The sequence below is a fragment of the Rhinichthys klamathensis genome, unplaced genomic scaffold (assembly GCF_029890125.1).
Source record: "Rhinichthys klamathensis goyatoka isolate OS25496 unplaced genomic scaffold, OSU_Roscu_1.1 h1tg000046l_1, whole genome shotgun sequence".
Classification (NCBI taxonomy): Eukaryota; Metazoa; Chordata; class Actinopteri; order Cypriniformes; family Leuciscidae; genus Rhinichthys; species Rhinichthys klamathensis.
The window spans coordinates 440,857-466,149 of NW_026606593.1; the positions used below are offsets into that span (position 1 = coordinate 440,857).

General features: G+C 37.2%; 1 protein-coding gene across 1 annotated transcript in view; it reads left to right on the forward strand.

The window, feature by feature from the left end:
- The window catches only part of ap2b1 (adaptor related protein complex 2 subunit beta 1), a 68,264-nt gene that overhangs the window by 28,691 nt on the left and 14,280 nt on the right, over positions 1-25,293 (forward strand). The window contains exons 16-20 of the mRNA XM_056247307.1: positions 1,118-1,264; positions 11,522-11,667; positions 14,191-14,320; positions 20,987-21,071; positions 21,243-21,329. Coding sequence (XP_056103282.1) covers positions 1,118-1,264; positions 11,522-11,667; positions 14,191-14,320; positions 20,987-21,071; positions 21,243-21,329 — 595 coding nt within the window. The remainder of the gene's footprint in view (positions 1-1,117; positions 1,265-11,521; positions 11,668-14,190; positions 14,321-20,986; positions 21,072-21,242; positions 21,330-25,293) is intronic.

Genomic DNA, 25,293 nt, shown 5'->3' on the forward strand with positions numbered 1-25,293 from the left:
GTTAGTGGTATTAACAAGCGATTTTTATTTGTCATTACACTATGCCCAATATACTAGCGTTATACTAGCTTTATAGGCTAAACTGTTTTTAGAGATAAAACTATTTACATTCGATAATCATGAAAACAAATCTCAGATAACGGTTGACTAGGTAACAATGTGTAATTAGACCAAAGGTTCATTTTGCGCCGGAGTTCTCCTTTAAACTGAGGTCCTGACTCTCTGTGGTCACAAAAAATCTCAGGATGTCTTTCAAAAGAGTAGGGGTGTAACCCCAGCATCCTGGCCAAATTTGCCCAGTGGCCTTTGTCCATCATGGCCTCCTAATCATCCCCATATATACTGATTGGCTTCATAACTCTGTCTCCTCTCCACCAATAAGCTGGTGTGTGTTGGGCGTTCTGGCGCAATATGGCTGCTGTCGCATCATCCAGGTGGATGCCGCCCATTAATGATGGTTCTCAGAGGAGATCCCCTCCCCTTCTATGTAAAGCGCTTTGAGTGCAGACAAAAGCGCTATATAAATGTAATGAATTATTATTATTATTATTATTATTATTAATACTTCTTGAGTGACAGGCATGCAAACTTTTTAAAAACTTCTGCGAAAAGTGCTCTTTCCCATTTTTTGACTGTCGCCATTGGCATATAATACAACAAGGATTGCTAAAGTCAGCTGGTGTTACAAATAGACTTACCAATCTCTGTGTAAAAATAAGATAATAACGTTACCATCTTTCTAAAGTCATTTTCCCCCTGTAATTTGTCTCTAAATCTCAGGTGAAATGTGTCCCCGTTCTACAAAATAGTGGATTACTCAGTAAATATTCATCCATAGCATTTAATAATTAGGGTATCTTCTTCATTTTTGTATTTTCCACCAGAATAAAATAAATAAAATTGCCAGGTACCTCTGGTTGTGTTGACACGGAATGACCCTGGAGATTTTTTGTACCTACATTTCTTGTTCGTATCTTTTACTGCTCTTATGTAGTTTGTCCGTAATATTAAAATTCTGCACCTACGTGTAGAAAGCCTGTTGCTTTTGTTTAAAGGGTTACATGAACATGTGCAGAAGTAGATTAAACCCTTTGACCCCTATGTGTGTGTCACGCAGGTGGGCCAAAACTTTATCCCGTCTTCGGTGCCCAACACTTTTGCGCCGTCTCCTACACCTGCTGCTCTCAGCAGTGGGCTCAATGACCTGTTTGAGTTGTCCACAGGGATGTCCAGTGCTACAGGAGGATATGTGACACCTAAAACTGTGAGTGCTACTCGCTTGTATCTTTAAACCATAACCCCTGGCCTTTGTTTCTGATCTTTAAGCAGCCAGCCAACCAATGAAAACAGCCAGAACCTTTCCAAATTCACCAAATTCCTCATACCGAGAAGTGTGTGTAGTCAAGATCAAAGTCAGACCAGAGATGTTGCTTGATTAGTGATTCACCAATTCTGAACTGCAGAAAACTAGTTTTTTTTACCGTAACAATCAACTGACACAATAGGACAAACAAACATTAGCTCTGTTTCAGAACCTAGTGATGGCATTTTAGGCATCACAGTGTAAGGGGTATACAGTCAAAGACCCAGAACCAGATATGAAGAATGAAGACCCGGAGTCAGAATTATAAAAAATTAAAGAAAAGTTTTACTGAAGATAGTTTGCATTTTCATCAGCAGAAGTCAGCTTCAAGACTCACATAGGAGTTCGTAGGCCGCCCCCCTTACAGTTACAAAGATCACAGCAGTTATACCATTTCCAAGGTCTAAGCTACGTCATTGCTTACAGGTTGAATGATTCTCATTGGCTAAGAAACATTAAAGCCTAAACAATTTAACACATGTGAGGAGATAGGGGTGCCTATCGCCATTAGTAAAGATAGTTGTCGTCCACTCATTGGATTTAGGTCTGTGGTGGCCTCGCAGGTTAGAGAAGGGCGCCGGGGTGTCTGGTCCGAACGTCCAGAACCTACATAGAATGTCATACGCACACACACACAAATAACAGACACTAGCAAATAACAGCTCCCATCAAGGCTGAAGAGAGTCTGAGCTCCTTATTATCAGTTAAGTATACCAAAACATACTGCTAAAACATTCACTCGTTTGGGAGAAAAACAGATCACTGGTATTTACTCCCAAGGAAGGAAATATACTGGAAAGAATACATTTTAATACAACAATTAAAGTTTGATAGTAACGCTCAATATAGCTTGACCATATGTCCAACGAAGGATCATATGTGTCCACGCTGCCTTTAGGACCCTCTAACCTTTCTACTGATCCCAGAGAAAGAGACAAACGGCCTTGTGGGTTACGTGGCCTTCGTGTCCTGCGTGTACTACGTGCAATCTCAAAGTAAGATTGGGATGCACCTAAAAGAAACTGGTTACTTGCATCCATGCATTTAAGAAAATATAATTTCACAAGCACAAGAATATAAAAATTATTATGTGATAATGAATATATTTGATTATTGATTTTTATAAAGGAAGTATATAACCATTCAAAATGACATATGATTATATATGTATTTGAAGAGGCAAGGGATTTTGACCAACCCTTCAGTCCCCCGTTTTAGACCAATGTGGGGTCCAATACCGCCACGTCTGGTCTAACCAGTGAGGTCACTACGGAAGGGAGGAGTGGTGACGCATGCTCCCCTGATGGGTCACACTTGTCTCTTCACCTCGTCATGGACATGCTGGATACTAAAAATTCCAGTCCCCATTAAGAGGCTCTCCCACCTTCCACTCACAACAGGACATCAATGTCATTCTTCCTCAGTTTATCAGTCAGGTTAAAATTTTATAAAACACATAACTGATTACGAAACAAGTACATATTTATTCTCTGGAAGCCAGGCTAAATAAGCAAGCACTATTGCTGTATTCCTAGCATGGGCTAGATCCACAGTCACTACTCAGATCCTAAATAAAGACATTGTCTATAATCATGAATACCAGAATATATGCACTAGTTTTTTTTTATTTATAAAATTATGATTTCCAAATCCTTTTATTATAAACAAAGTTGGATGGTTAATCCATTATTTTCACTACCCCTTTTATAGACCCTTTAGGTTTAAAACACAATGGTTGTCTAACTAAAAATAAACAACAAACAAATAAAATATTAATAATTAAGACCCATAATAATCGATGTAAGCACTTTAAGTCTTTACTGAAATCATCCTTCAGTTTACAGTCACATAGCATGTACCATTTTAATTGTATAACATCTTATACCCTTTTTTGTTTGTTTCAAAAAAAATAGAAATAAAATAAAACAAATTCACATCATCATTTCAGTCATTATTTTACCACTAAAATATAGGATCGTTCCCCATTCTGCTTAATAAAGCTTTTGTTCATTCCTTATCCTTATATCACTTGAATCCCTGTCAATCATACAATGTCTAACCCTAACCTTTTTCATACCATTTAAACTTAATTTGACTTCCATAAATCCTATCAGAAATTGTATTTTCATAACATACATTTTTTTTTCTACTATATTTCTTCCATCTTGCCCTACATGCCAGTTCCTTCTGCATCCGAGTCTCTCACCACTGTCAGCCTAGTGACACTTAAAGTTCCCTCGTTAGGGGAATCATGGTATTTTATTAATTCTTCAATACTCTTGTTTTCTTATCATTAACTTCAACTTTATTTTTCATTATAACTACTTCTCACAGTATTTGTCTCAGTTCCACTTATCTTTACAGTTTTACAGAAACCAAAATATTATGTTACTCAGATCCCAGCCAGCCATATAGCTGCTTTCTCTTTTTACCTTTATTAAATTGTAGTTTTCTTAGACATCTAATGTCATACATACATTTAAGGGATTGAGAAATAAAACCTTTTCTTTTTAGAAGTTATATTCACTCCTCCTTTGTTCGCCCTCCGGCCTTTCAATAAAAATGAGGGAGCTCACTCTGGATAATTTGGATAGTGACTTAGCCAATGTGCCACTTTGTCTCTCTGCCGTCAAGTCTATATATATATATCTTTTTTTTTTTTTTATCCTTATGATCCCACCTAGTTGTCTATTTAAATTTAGACCCTCAGTTGAATTTAGACAAGAGTTTTACCCCATAATGGACGGCAATCTTCTTTACAATTCCAATTTATATAAAATACTAATCCAGAGAGTAATTCAGTTCAATATCATAAATGACAAAAGCATTCATAATAACCAATAGCAGACAGAGCTGGAAAACCACTCCAATTAAAGCTTGTCTCATGTTCTGCATTGTCTTTTCATCAGATTGTCTTAGAATTATCAACTTTTCTAAAGTTGGTCATTTCACTTAACCCATCTGTAATGATAAAACACTAATTCCAGAGGTTAATGACACAATATCCTCAAAATCAGGAAATAATAGTACCCCAAACTAACACATACAAGACATAAAGTGCTGTCACCATCACACGCACTCATACTAGACACGCATATGTTAACTGTTCATTTTCAATATTAATTTTTCTTTATGTTATTGCTAAAAAGATTTAAATTTTAAATAAGATTTTAAACTTCCCATTTTCCGGTAGCTTCTACCTAATTTTACATGGTCTCCCAACCAGTTTCAAAGCATGTCTTGTTCATTATTCATTAGAATTTAACAAGGTCAGCTGGGTTGTTTTGTTTCATTATCATTATTTTGCTTCAGCTTGCTCTAGCAGGCCAATAATGGAAAGACAGACACAGTTACCATCCCTTCCTCTGCTCAAGCAGTCTCTCTCACTATAAATAAATAATCTTTTTCAACAGCCTTCTAAGGCTGTAACTTAGACAAAATGTAATATTAAATTAATTACAATAACCTTTGACCATTCACCTTGTTATCCAGACTTTTCTCAAATCTACAAAAGCTGTCTTCATCTTTAGCCACCACCATGTCTAACGACCTTCAGGAGTTAAAACTATGTCATAGACCTATTAGTTCAAAATCAACACTATGATTTTCCTTGCCCATAAGGCAAACCAGTACATAAAAAGTTTTGCTACTGTCTCCACAACAACTAATGGGAATCACTTCATGGCCTCAGCTGGCTCTTGAAAGCCCACTCCTGTTAGCCCTTTATCTATAATCTCCATCAGGGTGTTTTCCCCTGGCATATTTGCAGACGATAAAAAAAACAAGCCATACAATGAATGCGGTTTCTGGTGATTGGTATTAGAGGAACATCACGTTTCTGGGTCAGACTGCCTGTAACCTCACAGCTCATCCGCCCTAACGATAAAGGATGCTGCTGGCCTCACAGTCATCCGCTCCACTCTCATACCTTTCTCACATAAACACCTCCATCTGGAGATGCCAGTGACTTTACGTGATCCACTCTGGCTTAGGTTGCCCCCTGTCTGGCCAATAGAAGGTCTTACCCGTCATTGAGTAGCCACTCGTGCCCACTGGTGACCGCTCTTTCCCATCACAGGCTGTTTGCTTCAACAGAACTCAGCTGTTTTCTAGAGCTTAGGAAAGGCACGTTCAAGAGTCACCAGAGCCATTCGGATTGCCTAATAGTGTTCACATAGGGAGACAGGTCAGAACAACAGTATTTAATCACTTAAATCCATTAACTATCTTAAAAGCAGCAACCTAGCTACTTGGATTATACTCAGTGAATTTAGATCACAACCGTACATTCAGTGTACATTTCCGTCGGCCCCTCCCCCGTTTCATGGTGGGGACTAAGATCAGACAAAGAAGTTACTGGTCCTAACCTAACCAAAGATGTCACTACAAATAGCTTATTATCACTTATGACACCGACTCAGGTAACAGCTTTTAGCTGACATTGACTGAGAGAGAGACATTGAATGAGAGAGGGACTGGTACACTGCACTCTGAACGTCTAACTTTATCTACCATCTTTTAACTCTATCCCAGCTTAAGGCATCTTTGCCAGATATTACATACGGTTTCAAATAAACATATTATTTATATTTGTCTTTTGCCCACACATCAGGAAATTTAGGCATTACAAATTTCCACTCAGATTGAGTCTGTTGCACTGGCAGTTTCAGCCACAGCACACATCAGATTCAGATAAGCAAACTGTTTCCTTACAGCCAATAACAAACTTATCTTTTGAAAGCAAAACATCAGCTTCTAGTTCTTTCATGGTCAACTTTTCAAGCTGTTTGTTTAATCAGCATTTAGCAACTGTTAATCCAGTACTGCTTCTGCTTATTTGTTCTTACATAAAAATAATTATTCTAGTTCTCAATAACGTTTCACATTTCTCAATCTCAATTTTAATTGTCAAGTTCTCAACCATAGTTTAATATTTGACTTAAGATTTCTCTTGGAGTTTATCAATCTCCAATTAGGATTCACACACTAAGTTTGACGAGGCAAGCACTCTCTGCTTGTGATACTTTTGCAGTTATTGTAAATCATCTGTGAGATTAGTCTCTCTATATCATCTAAAACCTTTTTAAAATGTTTAATTACAACACAATCATCCTTTAAGTTACTTTGATATATTTTGCAACTCACATTTGTTGGAGTCATTAATTTTACATCAACCTGTATTCATCAATTCACTTATAAAAATTAGTATTATAGATCTTTTCTTCAAAAGGATTCACTTTAAGACTTCAATCTTTTGACCCTGTTTTATCTCTTGTTCTTTCTCAGACGACAACTTTAATATCGTCATTTAAACACTAATCTACTTTCAAACTCACATTATTACCAGAAATGTGTCACGTGTTAAATGGCCCTACTGACCACAATCAAGACACTCTCTGTCATCTGGTGAATTTGTTTCAGCCTCAACTACAGCATCACGCCCTTGAAGCAGTGTGTCCCATTCAGGAATGCAAACAGAGCTACTGATTAAGCAGTTCTCTGTATTCTTTTACAGTCCACCAGTGGCTGATTTAATCATAATAACCCAATCATAATCTTCATCATTATTATTGGCAGAACATTAATTTTCATAAGCTGCAAAATACTCTAAGTTGTTTTCACAAAGTGTCTGTTTAACTTTAGTCGCTTGTCGAGGGAAATTATCCCTGACCCAGAATTTCTTCCACTTGCTTCTTGTAATCATCGTAAGCAATACAAGGCTAAACATTTTAATTTTTCTGTTTCTTTGTTTGTTTGTAGCCAGTCAAGTTGTTTAAATTTCCAATCAGAATCAAAATCCTGACTACCATTTACTTAATCATTTCTGCAAATTTATTTAAAGTGAGGGCTTTAGAGCACAGCTGCTTACAACGTTTGCTTTTCCTGTCTCACTATTTGTTTCAGGACTCTTCAGGTTACTGATTAAGTTATTACATTTTTCTGCCATATCTTAATCATGGTTCATACTCACCTGAAGTTATTGCAGAAATGGAGGCGGCGATCTTTGAACAACACAGCTTGGCTTCTGCGTGATGAAACTGCAAAGTATACTCCAAAATCACAGTTACATATACTGGTCCATGCCAATTTGGGTCACAACTTTTTAAATTTTTCTCTCGGAATCGTTCCTGATGCATCCCTGGCAAACAACCCTATTATTGTTAGTATCCCTAACTGCCTGATTCACTTCACTAAGTTCGGGGATCCCCTATCTGAGATGGAAGAGATTGAGCAGGTTTACGGTGCCACTGGACCTCTAGCCCAGGGACGTGCTCTGCTGGGGTGGTGCTACACCAGTAATGCCCAGCGGGGCCCCCACAGAGCACGCTTCGCTTGCGCTGTCTACTGCCGTTACCCTTAACGACGCTCTCAGCGACTTCTTATACTGTCAGCAGTATAATTAACTTACTCCTTCACTCGCCTCATCGGAGTGAAGCTTCACTCGCCTCATCGGAGTGAAGCTCTCCCGCTCTCCTTCAAAATCTCTTCCAGTCAGACAGCCTTAACAATTAACAAAAGCTTACTACCTTGTTTGTTGATTTGCCAGGGGTGTCACCGAGAATAATTGCCAGCGCATCCTCCACCATAACTGTAAGGGGTGTACAGTCAAAGACCCAGAACCAGATATGAAGAATGAAGACCCGGAGTCAGAATTATAAAAAATTAAAGAAAAGTTTTACTGAAGATAGTTTGCATTTTCATCAGCAGAAGTCAGCTTCAAGACTCACATAGGAGTTCGTAGGCCGCCCCCCTTACAGTTACAAAGATCACAGCAGTTATACCATTTCCAAGGTCTAAGCTACGTCATTGCTTACAGGTTGAATGATTCTCATTGGCTAAGAAACATTAAAGCCTAAACAATTTAACACATGTGAGGAGATAGGGGTGCCTATCGCCATTAGTAAAGATAGTTGTCGTCCACTCATTGGATTTAGGTCTGTGGTGGCCTCGCAGGTTAGAGAAGGGCGCCGGGGTGTCTGGTCCGAACGTCCAGAACCTACATAGAATGTCATACGCACACACACACAAATAACAGACACTAGCAAATAACAGCTCCCATCAAGGCTGAAGAGAGTCTGAGCTCCTTATTATCAGTTAAGTATACCAAAACATACTGCTAAAACATTCACTCGTTTGGGAGAAAAACAGATCACTGGTATTTACTCCCAAGGAAGGAAATATACTGGAAAGAATACATTTTAATACAACAATTAAAGTTTGATAGTAACGCTCAATATAGCTTGACCATATGTCCAACGAAGGATCATATGTGTCCACGCTGCCTTTAGGACCCTCTAACCTTTCTACTGATCCCAGAGAAAGAGACAAACGGCCTTGTGGGTTACGTGGCCTTCGTGTCCTGCGTGTACTACGTGCAATCTCAAAGTAAGATTGGGATGCACCTAAAAGAAACTGGTTACTTGCATCCATGCATTTAAGAAAATATAATTTCACAAGCACAAGAATATAAAAATTATTATGTGATAATGAATATATTTGATTATTGATTTTTATAAAGGAAGTATATAACCATTCAAAATGACATATGATTATATATGTATTTGAAGAGGCAAGGGATTTTGACCAACCCTTCAACAGACACATTCACAGTGCAAATTTTATTCCAAATAATAAGCAACGATATTAATATTATGCTTTCTAAAATACCGTATTGTTCAGAATATAAGGAAGTGGATTTGGGGGACGTCTTTGGGCATGTTCACACTGGCAGTTTAGTTCGGAGCGGGGCACGGATTCGCATGAAGAATTGGTACCGAACCTGAGACTACCTGAAGGAGGTGGTCTGAGTTCGGTTGCCCTCAAACTGTGCCACGATTCGCGTGAATGTGAAAGCAACACGGACTCAGGTACACGCTTTTTCGAGAAGAAAAGTAACCTGATAATGCTTTTTAGCCGATGACGATGTATTTAGTTCAATAAAACACATGAGGGATTATAGTGTTGATTTATCTTTGATACAAGCGAGAGTGAGCCTGCAGTGTAATCTTTCATGGCGAGTGCAATCAGGGCGGCAAATAAATGGCAATCAACTGTCTCCTCAAAAGAGTCTGTTCGCAAGCAGTGAAACCCGCCCTCATGCGACACGCATACAGTAAACCCAAGTGTTGTTTACTCTGCTGCGCATAATAGCACCAAATGAAGAAAAAACGAAATAAATTAACCCGCGTTCTGTTTTCTATCGTGCGCCGTGCACGTTTGTGATGACTTAAGATGGAAACTTCGATTAGAGCGGCTCAATTCGGGAAAAATTGAGAATCATGATCACGATTCTGAGCAGACAACTAAATAAAAAAAAACAAAGTAAATTTACTAGAGTTTCTGACAAAATATTAGTTGCTGCAGTCTATTTAATTTAATTAAACGTTTAACTAATTTGAATGATTTTTTTTTTTTTTTTAAATGGTTTGAATTAATGATTCAATGACTCACTCCTAAATACTTAACTTGTTTCATTACTGGATGAATCAGCATTTTTGAACAAATCTCTCAAATGAATGATTCAATGACAAATACATTTAACAGTCACTTTCCGCCACTTAGTGGCGTAACAATGTAATCGATACAATTGTTAATTGAAGCGCCATGTTACTTTTAAAAGGGGATTTGCTCTATTTTGCTCTATTACACTACTGCAGACATCGGTGTGCTATCCCAGTACTTCTGTGATAATTGGAATTATCGTAAGACAAAAATAACGATATTGTGTAGTTGAGAAGACTGTTTGTGAAGCTGCTTCATAACTAAACATTATAACTGCTCTCTCTGGTTTAGCGGGAACGCGAACACAGATTTGAATGTTCCGGTGTCAAAGATTTAACAGACAGGCGAATCGTTGTCAAATTGAAGCCAATCCAACGCTGCGGGGGGCGCCAGGAACAATTGCACTCAGACTTAGACCGCAGCAAATGTGCCGAGTGTGAAAACACCTTTATATTCAAGGTCTACACTTTTACATGTCAATTATTCACCAAATACGTGTCAAACGAGTGTTTCCCCCAGGACTGATAACCGCAGCGGAGTCAAACTACACTCACACGGCATGTTTCTTGGCTGCTTAATGAGAGTTATGTTAGAAGATGGCGAGCCCAAAAATGCTAACAGTCAAAGAAAAGCTTACCGTGGTCCTAAAAGTGGAGCTTCGAAGAAACTGACAGGCAAGTGTATCAGTACGTAGACAAAAAAAAGAAATCAAGGGTAGCCCATAACTAGAGCTGTCATCCAGCTGAAGGCACTGGAAATCGCCAAAGAGCTGAACCCACCAGCGAGGCCCATCATTTCTTATTTCCAGCTACGTACTGACACACTTGCCTGTCATTTTCTTCTAAGTGGCCGCTTTGATGCAGCGTAATGGATTAGCATTACGCCGCAGAACATTTTACATTTACATTTATGCATTTGGCAGACGCCTTTATCCAAAGCGACTTACATTGCATTTCAAGGTACACATTTACATTCTTATCAGTTCTTGCTTTCCCTGGGAATCGAACCCATGACCTTGGCGTTGCAAGCGCCAACGCTCTATTGTTTGAGCTACAGGAACAAGTATTGCCCAGCTCTTGCCCTCCAACTTCAGGGAGAAACTGCTGTCACATTTTCCCAGCAGCCATTTCATTTACAATGAAGGGCCTTTTCCCACGAAGACAAAAAGTGCAGATCAGTCTATTCCCGTTCTCCAGCATGAGCATTAACTTCATGTGCTACATAAATAAACGCGCGCAGAACAGCTTCTTGGGGAATGAAGTCCCGGGAATCATCATTAATAAGAGCTCCATTAGAGCCAGAGTAGGTCAGTGGAGTAGGACAGAGCACAATTACTCCCTAGAAGGATACTTTATGACCTAATTTGTGGAGTTATCAAAAACCTGGGTGCCTCATGCTGCTTATATTGATATGTTAATTTGTCTCTTTTTATCTGAAATTTTTTTCTTTTCTTCATTTTGGATGCCAGCTCAGTTCTTGTAAGCAACAGTGTCTGGGTGAGTGAGTGTGGGTGGATGTCAGACTCCTCTATTAGGTGTCCTTCAGTTTAGAATGACTAGCTGTCCTCTTAGAGAGCCTCGTATCATTAATTTAATCAGTAGACAGACTGTAAAATGGGGGAGGTACTCTGAACGCTTATTGGTGTGGTTTTTGAAGGTATGGCTGCCAGCAGTCAAGGCCAAAGGACTGGAGATATCTGGAACCTTCTCTCGGCGTCAGGGACACATGTACATGGACATGAACTTCACCAATAAAGCCCTGCAGCACATGACTGACTTTGCCATCCAGTTCAACAAGAACAGGTCTGTGATTATGATAATCATTGTGGCATATTTTCCTGTTACCAGGCTCCAAAATTAAGGTTTTAGATTTATGACTAATTATTGATTTATAATAAATAATACCAGTATATTTTTTATTTAGTTATATTTTAATATTACATTTAATATATGCTATATTTTATATACTAAATTATTATATATAATTTGTATAGATTTTTTTAAAATAGATTTTTAAATGAATATTGTTAAATATATATTTTAACAACACATTTAATATACACTACCATCCAAAAGTTTGGATTTTTTTTTAGATTGAAATTAGTTGTTTTATTTGTTAGGAGCGCACACAAGTCAGAGTAAAGATAATGTTACAAAAAAATACATATTTCAAATAAATGCTTTTAAAGTTCCTATTCTTCAAAGAATCCTGAAAAACATGCATCATGTTTTCCACAACATTGTTAAGCAGCACAACCGTTTTCAACATTGATAATAATTAGAAATGTTTCTTAAACATCAAATCATCATATTAGAATGATTTCTGAAGGATCATGTGACACTGAAGACTGGAGTAATGATGCAAAACATTCAGCTTTGTCATCACAGGAATAAATTACACAAAAATGTATTAAAATAGATTAAAATATAGCTACAGTTATTTTAAATTTTAATATTTCACAACATTGCTTTTTTACCTTTTTAAAAAAAAAAATCTTTTTTATAACTTTATATTTAGAGTTTTTATAATTTTTTCGCCATTATAACAAAAGTAAAAATTATTTCCATTTCCTAACTAAACTTCTGATGGTAATTTTCTTTAGATAATCTAAAGATCTATTTAGGATTAAATAATCACTTTTACCTGGTTATTTATTTAAACCATGAATTGTTTTTTGATTCTTAAAGGGTTAGTTCACCCAAAAATGAAAATTCTGTCAGTAATTACTCACCCTCATGTTGTTCCAACCCCATGAGGTTCCAACTTTCGTTCATCTTCGGAACACAAATTAAGATATTTTTGATTAAATCTGAGAGCTGGATCACTCCTCCATAGGCTTCTTAAGGGATCGAAACTGGCCGGCCCAAAAGTTATTAAAGACATCGTTAAAATAGTCCGAGTGACTACAGTGGCTCAATCTTAAGTTTATCAAGCGACGAGAATACTTTTTTTAGTCACTTGGACTATTTTAACGATGTCTTTCTTAACTTTTGGGCCGGCCAGTTTCGATCCCTTAAAAAGCCTATGGAGGAGTGATCCAGCTCTCAGATTTCATCAAAAATATCTTAATTTGTGTTCCGAAGATGAACGAAAGTCTTACGGGGTTGGAACAACATGAGGGAGAGATTTTTGGGTGAACTAACCCTTTAAGTTACAGGTCACATAGCCAAAAACTCTTAACTTTTACTCTCATTTGCTAAGTGTTTAAGTAAAAGTACCATCACTTTCCCCCCAAAAAAGTAGTGTGAGGAGAGTAAAAATTGTGCAATGTCCAAAAAAACTACTTGAGTAAGAGTAAAAGAGTAGCTTATTTAAAAGTACTCTTGTATAGTGAGTAGTGAGCTGCCGATTCTACACTTATAATAAACACTGTACAGTGCAAATTAAAAATGTAGAAAAACTGGTACATACTGTAATTCTCTATCTTTTGTTTAACAGTTTTCATTTTGACTGCCAACTTTTTAAAATACATTAAAACAACACGAAAAGACTATTACACTAAAGTTTTCAGTACACTCACTATTTAAATAATAATCTATGGGAAAAAATTTAAATCAGTTGTAAGGCCTTAATAAACACAGAGCAAGCTATTGTATCACATGAAATATCAAAGTTCGGAACAGTGCCAAAGACTACAAAAACCTTTAGAAATTCATAAGAGTTCAGTCTCGCACACCAGAGATGGCTTAAAAAGAGAGAGATTAAAAAGAGCCAATTCTCTCCAGAACGGTGCCAGTTTTAGGGTTTGAGATAAAGAAATGAGAATCACTAATGATATCAAACAGTGAATCTCACCTAATGCACTGAAATAGGCTAAGATAGTGAGCTAACACGAACTACATTGTAATCCCAGTCCACTGAATGTTACAAATTTAAACGTAAATTCACATTGTTCGAAAAGTGAGTGACATGTGAAGGCCAAATATGGTAACTCATTCTTGGAATTTGTCCTATGCATTTAACCCATCAAAGTTAGTGCACACACACATTAGGAGCAGTGAGTAGTGAACACACACACACTGCACTGCAAACCATGGAAACACATGCTCGATTACTCTCTCCCTATCCAATCGAGTTGATGGGAAAAAAAAATATATTAGTAACAAACGGAGGTAAAAGTACAGATACATCACTTAAAATGTACTTAAGTAAGAGTACACAATTGTGAACTACTTAAAAAAGTCAAATTTCTTTTAAAAACTACTTATTACAGTAATATGAGTATTTGTAAATCTTTACTTCACCCCCCTGCCTGTAACTGATACATTTAGTAGAGCTATGAGACACTATAATCACGGTATCTTTGTTTGTTGTCTTGTTTTTAGTTTTGGAGTGATCCCCACCACACCTCTCCCCGTTCACACTCCGCTGATGCCCAGCCAAAGCATCGACATCTCCCTCCCTCTCAACACCATCGGACCTGTGATGAAGATGGACCCACTAAACAACCTACAGGTACGTTGCATTACTGCCCTTTGCCACATACTTTTACACCCCCATAAACACCCACACACGCCAATGGGCCCTTCTGAGGTCCCTTTCTTTGCATTAATCATCCCACAGGAAATAAACCATTACAAATATGCCGATAATGTTAAAATTACATCACTGTGTATCCAAACCTCCAAGCTTTCGACTGCACAGCGGGCACATTTGTCTCTGATTATTTGAGTCAGTTGTCCCCACGTGCTTCATTAGTTACTGAGATCATTTGGGTGAACAGCAGCTGCAAAACATTCAATTTTATGCCTTTAAACCACTCTAGATAATGAGCACTTGCCCACAGCATCTAGTCTACTAATGCTGATAATCAATCAGATACAAATGTCGTTATGAATCATCGTCATTTCATATGATTTATATCGACATGTTTCTGCCTCATTAGTTATACCACAGAGCGTTGGTTTATCTTTGGATGGATGTCTAGCTGATATGCTCTTACTGTGTTCCTTCCTTAAAGGATTAGTTCACTTTTAAAAAAACTTTTGCTGATAATTTACTCAGCCCCATGTCATCCAAGATGACCATGTCTTTCTTTCTTCAGTCGAAAAGAAATTAATGTTTTTGATGAAAACATTCCAGGATTTTTCTCCATATAATGGATTTCAATGGGAACCAAACGGTTCAAGGTCCAAATGACAGTTTCAGTGCAGCTTCAAAGGGCTTTAAACGATACCAGACGATGAATAAGGGTCTTATCTAGCGAAACCATCGGTCAATTCAAAAATCAATAAAAAACTTTAAGTTTTATAAGCACAAATGCTTGCCTTGCTCTGTTCTGTGATGCACGTTCGTGACTCTCCTGTTCGAACTCGTTCATCAAAATGAACGAATCTTTTTTCGAGTCATTTTCATTCATTCAACAAACGAAAGGAACTAAATGACTCGAAAAAAGATTCGTTCATTTTGATGAACGAGTTCGAACAGGAGAGTCACGAACGTGCATCACAGAACAGAGCAAGGCAAGCATTTGTGCTTATAAAACTTAAAGTTTTTTATTGATTTTTGAATTGACCGATGGTTTCGAGATAGGTCCGACTGCAGAACCGCAGAACCATACGTCATAGCAGTGTGAGGATGACAGCGCCAGCCTAACCGTCTGATGCCGGAAGTGGGCGTGGCCAGGCATTGCGCTACTTCTGTGTTTTAGAACGTTTCAAAGTTTAAAACAATGCTATTATAAATATTTGTTTAAACGATTTAATTAAAGATATGTTTAAGATGTGTATATATATATATATATATATACTGTATATATATAGTTGTGTGTATATATACAGGTGAAACGCGAAAAATTTGAATATTGTGCAAAACGTCATGTAATTCAAATTAAAAGGTGAAACTAATATATTTAGTCTATATAACTATATACATATGCATGATTATACTTTTCAGAGGGCCGACATTTCTGTATTTAAAATCCTTTTTTGTATTGATTTAATGTAATATTCTAATTTTCTGAGATTTTAAATTTGGGGTTTTCATAATCTGTAAAGCCATAATCATCAAAATGATAACTTTTGCACGATATTCGAATTTTTCGAGTTTCACCTGTATGTATGTATATATATATATATATCAAATATTATAAAATATAATAATTATTTGTCCTATTAACAAAAGACAATATAAAAATGCTTTTCAATTCAATCAAATGTTCAAGCTTTGTTTTAATTTTATTATTAATTTTGTTTAAAGCTTTATTCAATTTATATTGTTCATTTGACACAACAAATGGATAAAGTATAATTTTAACTTTTAAAAAACTATTTTGTTAATACTCAACCATTTCACAACTAACAATTTTTTTTTCATAGACCAAACAACATAATTCTATGGTGGATTGAAACAAAAATTATTAATTAAATACAATTATTTTTTTCCTCTGAAATGGCAAAAGCATCACACACAGATGTACCTGCTCTAAATAAATAATAGTAATTAAATAAAATTAAAAAATCGAACTAAATAAAATAAATTATTAAAAACAAAATCAAACCAAAGAAAATAAAAGCGAGTGTCATGACGAAAGGCGCCTCAGGAATCATCATGGTTAACTCCATGTGTATGGAGTTTTGATCTATTTAGTTTATTTGTCACTTGAGAAGTATTGTTAAATGTGTGCCTGCATAACTTTAATAAGATTTATTTTCTTTGGTTTGATTTTGTTTTATATAATTTATTTATTTTATTTATTTTGATTTTATATTTTGATTTAATTACTATTATTTATTTGGAGCAGGTACAGCTAGTGTGTGATGCTTTTGCTATTTCAGAGAGGGAAAAAACACATTTTATTAGTTCAAATGCTCAAGCTTTGTTTTCGTTTTATAATTTTGTTTGTTTTAAGCTTTGTTCAATTTATATTGTTAATCATTTGACACAAAACGGATGCATAAAGTATCATTTTAACTTAAAAAACACTATTAACATTTGTTAATAGGCTACATTGCCTGTCTTTTGTTAATAGGACAAAACATAGTTATTATACTTTATAATTTTATAAATATTATATTTTATAATATTTGATATATATATATATATATATATATACACTACCGTTCAAAAGTTTGGGGTCGGTACGATTTTAAATACTTTTAAAAGAATTCTCTTCTGCTAACCATGGCTGCACTTATTTGATTAAAAATACAACAAAAATCAGTTACAGTATTAAATATTATTCCAGTGTAAATCAGCTGTTTTCTGTGTGAATATATAGTAAAGTGTAATTTATTCCTGTGATCAAAGCAGAATTTTCAGCATCACCAGTGTCAGTGTCTTCATTGTCAAATGATCCTTCACAAATCAGTATAATATGAGGATTTGATGCTCAAGAAACATTTATTATTATTATCAATGTTGAAATAGTTGTTGGTCTGTCAGTTGTACAGTTTTTTTTTTTTTTTTTTTGATTCTTTGATGAATAGGAAGTTCAAAAGAACAGCATTTGTTTGAAATATAATCTTTGTAACATTATAAATGTCTTTACTGGCCTTGATAAATAAAAGTAGGCCTATTGATTTCTTTCCTCCAAAAAATAAAAATAAAATTCTAAATGACCCCAAACTTTTGAACGGTAGTGTATATATAGGCCTATCTCTTAAAGGGTCACTCCACCCATTTGCATTAAGAGGTCCATTGTTAGACAACCAGTCATACTATTGAATGGTCGTGCAACATTCTTTCATTTTCCCCTGAGACGAGAGAAATCTACTATTTACCTTTTTCACTTCCTCCTACAATGACGCAAAAATCGTCATTTGACGTCATTGTAGGAGGAAGTGTAAAAAGGGGGGATTTCTGTATAGACTACAAGCACAAATTCCCACCCTTTCAAACCCGCCCATAGGGGGTTGTGCCTAATGCGCTAACAGAGCTATCACAGATCAGTGGGTGGGACTTCACGTGCAGATACTGAAAGCAATATCAGCCATCTTGTTTATAAGCTAAGCTAACAAGCGCTGTGGAGATAGGAAGTTACGACAATGACGGAAGAAACTAAACATGATATGGAATGGAAGTAGAGGATTTTGAAATTCTGCTGCTCGAATCCGCTCTTCGTGGCTATCTTTACGAGCCGCAATATAGTGAAGAGCAGCTGAGGCTGATGGAGGATCAGGAGGCGGCTGCCTGTCGCGAACGAGGAGCCCGGACTGGGTCGAGCTGAGGCGGGCTGCTGGTGCGTGTGCTCTCGCTGTGCGCTACGGACACAGATAGAGTCCGTCTGCTGCAAAGAATTTCAACGATCGCAATTTCTCCTAGACGAAATCTCTGAATCAGACGACCACACGGACGTTTGTGTTGTGATGTGAACCATCCTAGTTTCGCCTGACTGAAAATCCAGGTATCATGCAATAATTCACCATATAGAAAGAAATACAAACGAGTAATTCACTAATGAGTTTGCCAATGTAACGGGGTTCGTTGTTGTGGGAAGAAGGAGGCTGGAACCGGCGAACATTTAAACATTTTAATAGTAAAATAAACAAATACAAAACAAAAGTATAAGCCAGCTGGCCACACACAACAGAAACAAAACATAAAATCAGGCCTGTTCCTTTTATGCTTCCGCTCCTCCGTGAGAGATATGAGACCGCTGCACAGGTGCCATTCATTATCACTCGCGTCGTCCTCTCACGTCCCTCGCCCTCGTCCTGCTCGCCACAGCCAACTAACTAGACATTTTTTGTGAAATGAATTTCAAACTCATTTAGCAGCTAGCCTTCTTGTAGACGGAAGAGTGATTTCTCTGATGTTTGCGCTGTTCTGGATTAGTGGGAGTGGCTTGCGGAGCTGTGCAACGTGGTGCATTGTGGGAGTTGTTGTCTTACATACAAATGCGCCCTAAAGTTATTTTCTGTCTTTTCTCGGTCAAGAGGGAACCAAATTAAAAATTTCTTTTACATTTCGACTACATATATAACCCACTTTCAATAAAGATTAATGTTGAAATGGGTGGAGTGACCCTTTAAATATACATATTTAATAAAATCGTTAAAAAATATATTCATAATAGCATTGTTTTAAACTTTGAAACGTTCTAAATCACAGAAGTAGCGCAATGCCTGGCCACGCCCACTTCCGGCATCAGACGGTTAGGCTGGCGCTGTCATCCTCACACTGCTATGACGTATGGTTCTGCGGTTCTGCAGTCGGTTACTATTGATGGTTTCGCTAGATAAGACCCTTATTCATCGTCTGGTATCGTTTAAAGCCCTTTGAAGCTGCACTGAAACTGTCATTTGGACCTTGAACCGTTTGGTTCCCATTGAAATCCATTATATGGAGAAAAATCCTGGAATGTTTTCATCAAAAACATTAATTTCTTTTCGACTGAAGAAAGAAAGACATGGACATCTTGGATGACATGGGGGTGAGTAAATTATCAGCAAAAGTTTTTTTAAAAGTGAACTAATCCTTTAACATTTACACCATATGTCACACCTCCATCTCCTTGACACTCGTCCACCTCTCTATTTCTCTCATCCTCTCATATCTTTGGTTCATCGGATCTTCTGTTTAAGGATCCCTTTCTGTGACTTTTCTCCTTGTTGCTTGTGTCAAGCATCTGGCTCTTTGGTATTAAACAGAGCTGCCTGCAGAGTGTTTATGGCTTGTGTTAATGAGTTCAACCTTCTAATGAGCAGAAGAGTAACGGAATGCCCTTTGAGTGGCCGGGTGACGCTATGACCTGACCATGTCCATGTTAATTAAACAGGTGTTTTTTTTATATCATTCTGTCATTTACTCACCCAAACCTATGCGAGTTTCTTTCTTCTGTGGAACACAAAAAGAGAAATTTTGAAGAGAATGCCAGCCACCCTTTTCCATAAAATTTAAAGAGTGTTTTCAACTTTCTTTAGTGTTTAATGTTGCTGTTTACGCATCAAAAAAGGTCTATAAAGTTTCAAAGCACAAATTCAATTTTAGAGTAATTCTCTAAATCAGTAAGCAAAAACCATAAAGAACATGTAACAATATTCCTCATTTAAATAATTCCCACCCATACAAAAAAAAAGGGTAGTGTGTTGAAACTCGCACGTGACATTTCCAAAATACACTCGACATGGTTGACCAATCACAACAAAAATGTGAAAAATAACATGTTTGTTGAACATTCAAGCATGAAAATCTATTCTAGTAGACCCTAAAAACAAAATCAAAACTTTGAAAAAAAAGGCATTATAGGTCCACTTTAAAGCTGGGAGTGGCATGAAATGAAAATTCATTTATTTTGTAAATGCATGTTATAGATCTTATTGTGTACAATTCATCCATGTATATGTTTCTATTTTTGACTATTAAATATTATGTATGCATGAACAATTTATAAGTACTATATTGGTTATTGGCCGATATTAGAGATATTTTTTACATTGATGCTTAAAATTGCGATATTTAACCGTGCATGCTAATTTCCTCTATTTCTTTTTTTTTTGTTAAGATTACATTTGCCATCATCTAACACTTACTTAAAGTTACTCTTTAAAAATGCTAGTAATTTAATAACACTGTTAAATGTAATCTTTTTTAACACCGTACATTATAAGGCTACGATGCCTAAATTTACCTGTAGCATTTAAAGTGATTAATTTTAGTTTTTAGGTATTTATTTTTAATGTATTTGGACAAAATCTAGCATTTTAATATTAGCTATTTGTCAGTTGTTGGCCAAAACATGAAAAATAACACATTTTCCTCTAAATTAATTAATACAAAAAAAAGTCTGCTCATTCTGCTTTTATTAATAAACAAGAATACAAATAAACTTTCTTGCCATCAATAGACACACTGGATGTCTAAAAATAGAAAGGCTCAATTGTGCCATAATTTATTCATTGGATTTCCATGGCTCGGTTTAGAGTCTAATAACATTTGTGTAAAATATGAAAGAACTCATCAACGGGGTCTAACCATTGACTTCTACTAGCCTTCTCTTCTGCTCTTGTGCCTTTCTTGTTCCCCTTCTCCTATTCTTTCATTTTCCATGCAGCTGAAAGCTTTTTCCATTTGGAAAATAAGTGTGGTATCAAAAATGCAGTCAGGCTGCAGAGGCGTTTTAGTCCCCTTATACGGGGGAGTGTATTTAAAAGTCTGACCACTCAACCTTCCTCACTGCAGGTGGCCGTGAAAAACAATATTGATGTCTTCTACTTCAGCACGCTGATCCCTCTCAACGTGTTCTTCGTGGAGGACGGCAAAATGGGTACAAGCACTCTGCGCACACATGTTCACTCTAAAAACAGCACACCGTGAGGTTTTAATTGAGCTTAGGCTTAATAAAAGAGTGGATTGATGAGATGTAGCTAGGATTGAACATACAATAGACACTGATTGGCCAATCCCATATGATAACGTGTAAACTTTTCCTCAACAGAGCGTCAGGTGTTCTTGGCCACATGGAAGGACATTCCAAACGAGAATGAGCTGCAGTACCAGATCAAAGAGTGCCACTTAAATGCAGGTGAGGTGATCTAGTCCTCAACATGCACTACTCGCGACTCGAGTTTGTGTGTAGGTGTTTTGCAACGTATGGATCAGTGGTCACTGAATCTAAGGCATTTAGCAGAGAGGAAAGTTTGCAAATAGCAGGGCAGCTGCAAAGGTTTGGCAGAGCGCTCTTACCTCTTTGTATTTTGGCCTCTGCCTAAACCCAAGCTGGCTCCTGATGCAGCATGTTACAACCTCCTACAATGTGTCTGTGGTTGAGAGACCTTTTTTTTTTTCACACCACAAATACTCAAACCAATTTAACACAAAACCAATACTCAAACCAGTCTGTCTGAAATATATATATCAAATATACAAATGAACAATGTGTGAATTGATTGCTAAAAATCTTATTTGTTTAATATTTAAATAACTTACAACTTTGTTACAACAAAGTCAACTTCTTCATGTTTACTGGGGTATACATTTTGATTTAAAAATATAATTATTCTGTTCTAAATTATACAGTGCATCATGAGCTATCAAATTAAATTATGATTAGATTTTGTGTATATATACTATAAATACCCTTTAAAAAACTATTATTCATCCTTTTATTCGCGTTTTGAGCGTATCAATCGAGTGAACCAATGATTCAATGGTTCATTCATAAAGAGAGCCGTTTGAACAAATCGAGTGAATGAATACCTCAATGACTTACTCATTGATTTTGTGTGTGTGTGTGTGGTTCTGGTAAACCCTTCGTAATGGGGACAAAATGGGGCCCCCACAAAGATGGCAATATCCAAAATCCTTGTCCTTGTGAGGTCATTTTTCGGTCCCCCTTGAGGAAAACAGCTTATAAATCATACTAAGTGATGTTTTTCAAAAATGTAAAACTGCATAACATTTTCTGTGATTGGTAGGTTTAGGTTTAGGTGTAGGGTTAGTGTTAGGGGAATCGAATATACAGTTTGTACAGTATAAAAATCATTATATCTATGGAAAGCCCCCCCCACACACAAAAAAAAAACTAAAAATGAAAATACAGTTACAATGTGTTTGTCTGTATATATGGTTTATGAGGACACAAATATGTATAATGACATGGGTAAACAACGTGGACACTTCCTGTGTCCTCGTAATCCAAATGGTTTAAAAAACATACTAAACTGTGTTTTTTTTGTTTTGTTTTTAATTTGAAAAATGCAGAAAGTTTTCTGTGATGGGTAGGGTTAGGGTATAGAATATACAGTTTTTACAGTATAAAAACCATTACACCTATGGAGAGTCCCAGCAAACCACATATTCAAGTGTGTGTGTGTGGGAGAGAGAGATAAATGGTCAAGAATTGTATTCTGATTTGAATAAGACATGACAGTGTAATACATACTAATCTTACCGTGTTTTTTTATACCCCTAGTATTAAATCTTGTTGCACAAGGCTCACCATAGTCCCCAAATATTTTTGAATAGCTTCCTTTGTCGATTTATGAATGCAACTTCACAATGCTTTGATATTAAACTATCAATTTTGTTGAATTGTTTGCTTAAAGATTTACTACAACATCCACGGTGTACTGTGTGAGCTTTCAGATTTAAAAAAAGTAGAAAGAGTCTCTTGATGCCAATGGAAGGGGGGAAAGCGTTCCCACCATTTCGTTATTGTTCATAGTTAATTATTTAGTCTGGTGGCAGTGTAAAAAATGCTGTGGAACGTGGCTGGCTGTGTGCACAGACTCTGACAGAGCTGGTTTATTTCTAGGCTTATCAGCTTGCTATTTGTATTCATCAACCTGGAGCCAATTTGAGCATACAGCAGCAGCCGAACACGGGGACCAGCGTGGAGAGCCTGTTTCACTCGCTGAAATTATTGATCAGACGCCCAGAGGTTCCTTAATTACTAGACGTCAGACAATCTCACTTCCCCTGCTTTCATCTGCTCTCATATTAGCAAGCACACACACGGCACACAGATGCACACAGATGCAATTTTATCCATGACTATAAAGCCTGTAGGGTGATCGACGCATGTAGTGCCACACTAAAACAGCAGTAGTTTGACAAATCCAGGCTTTGATTTTTTTTTTTTTCACTCTGATGCCTTGTTTTGGTTGGAGAACCCATGCAGTTCAGTTTCAATCGTGTTTATTAGCATGTAGAGAATAATTGACTGCTGTGAGATGCTGATTGACTCTAGCTTACCATGACTTGAATAACAATGTCCACGTAATGGAGCACACAAGCGAGGGCAAGATATTACCGAATGCCTTTTCCCCACACCGTGTGCATTGGTATTATTTGTAAATGACAGATTTTTTTCCCCATAGAATTGAATAAGTAGGAAGCTGTTTCATGTTTTGTTGTTGAGTTGATTTGTTCTTTATCAGAATGCAGCCACAGTTCTTGAGTCCAGGAGGATGACGTCATGCGTTCATGTCCGTGGATCAACAGATTCCTAATGATGAATAATTTCAGCACTTAATTCAGCAGAAAATAAACATCTCTAATTAGTTTTCAGCGTTAATGTTTTACAACCGTTTACAAACCTCATTGATATGCTGCAGAATTGCTGCCAGTACATTTACAGAGAATCAAGAATAATCAAAATACTTCATACCACAGGTTCTCATCTCTGGTGTGGACAGGACATGGGTTACTTCTAGCTGTATATAACTAGGGATGCGTTTATTTAGAACTTTTTAGTGTGTGTGTGTGTGTGTGTGTGAGAAAATTAGTTATGTTAGTAGCGTAATCCGTTACACTACACATTTTTGGTAATATATTCGGACTACTTTTTCATTACTTTTAGATTACTTCTGATCTAGTCTCGCGTAGCCAGACCTTCAGACTGACGGCAGAAGGTCTAGAGACTCCATAGCAGCTTTCATTGACCAAGCACCGCCCAAGAGGCTGTCTGACTGATATATAAAGCAACTAATCACAGTTTGTTTTGTTCCGCGTCATGTTTAGGGGCGAGAAAACGTAACATCGATGTCCCTACAATAACAGACTGTTGTGTAAAACTATGCTGCGAGCTTTACATACTTCAAATACTTACATACTTCAAATACTTTTAAAAACCCAGCGTTTAGTTAGTTGATACTGAGAACCGCTCATTGATACAGCGTTCTTCTTCCTTGAGGGGGTTTGGGGTCACGGCATCTTTGTTTCCAGGCGGACAAATGTACGCTACAAACTCGTCTCCCGGGCACCCTGTAGAATTCAACTAATCAGGTGACGACTTTGAAAATCCTGAAGTGTTTCCAGTTAAGTGTGCCATGTGCATCAGACATTCAGTCAGGGTCTGACTTCTGAGGCTAAGACTACTTTTGACCTAACTCCTGCATTACCAATTACTAGTGCATTTAAATGTCTTTGCTCTTTTCGGCTCGTTAATGACCACTCTTGCTGCGGCATTCTGGATCAGTTGCAGAGGTTTGACAGTGCAAGCTGGAAGGCCTGCCAAGAGAGCATTACAATAGTCCAGTTTGGATAGAACAAGGGCTTGAACAAGGAGTTGTGTAGCATACTGCGATAGGAAGGGCATGATCCTCCTAATGTTGTATAAGGCAAATCTGCAGGACCGGGCAGTTCTAGCAATGTGGTCTGCGAACTTTAACTGATCATCAATCACAACTCCAAGGTTCCTGGCTGTCCTGGATAGAGCTATGGTTGACGGACCTAGCTGAATGGAGACGTTGTGATGAAGTGCTGGGTTGGCCGAGACCACAAGCAGCTCTGTCTTTGTAAGTTTGAGTTGAAGGTGGTGGTCCTTCATCCAGCAGGAAATGTCTGTCAGGCAGGCTGAGATGAGAGCAGCTAGCGTCGGATCATCTGGCTGGAATGAGAGGTAGAGTTGTGTGTCGTCTGCATAACAGTGATAGGAAAAAACATGTTTCTGAATGACAGATCTTAGTGATGACATGTAGATGGAGAAGAGAAGTGGACCAAGCACCGAGCCTTGAGAGCACCCCAGTTGCTAGACGTTGCGACGT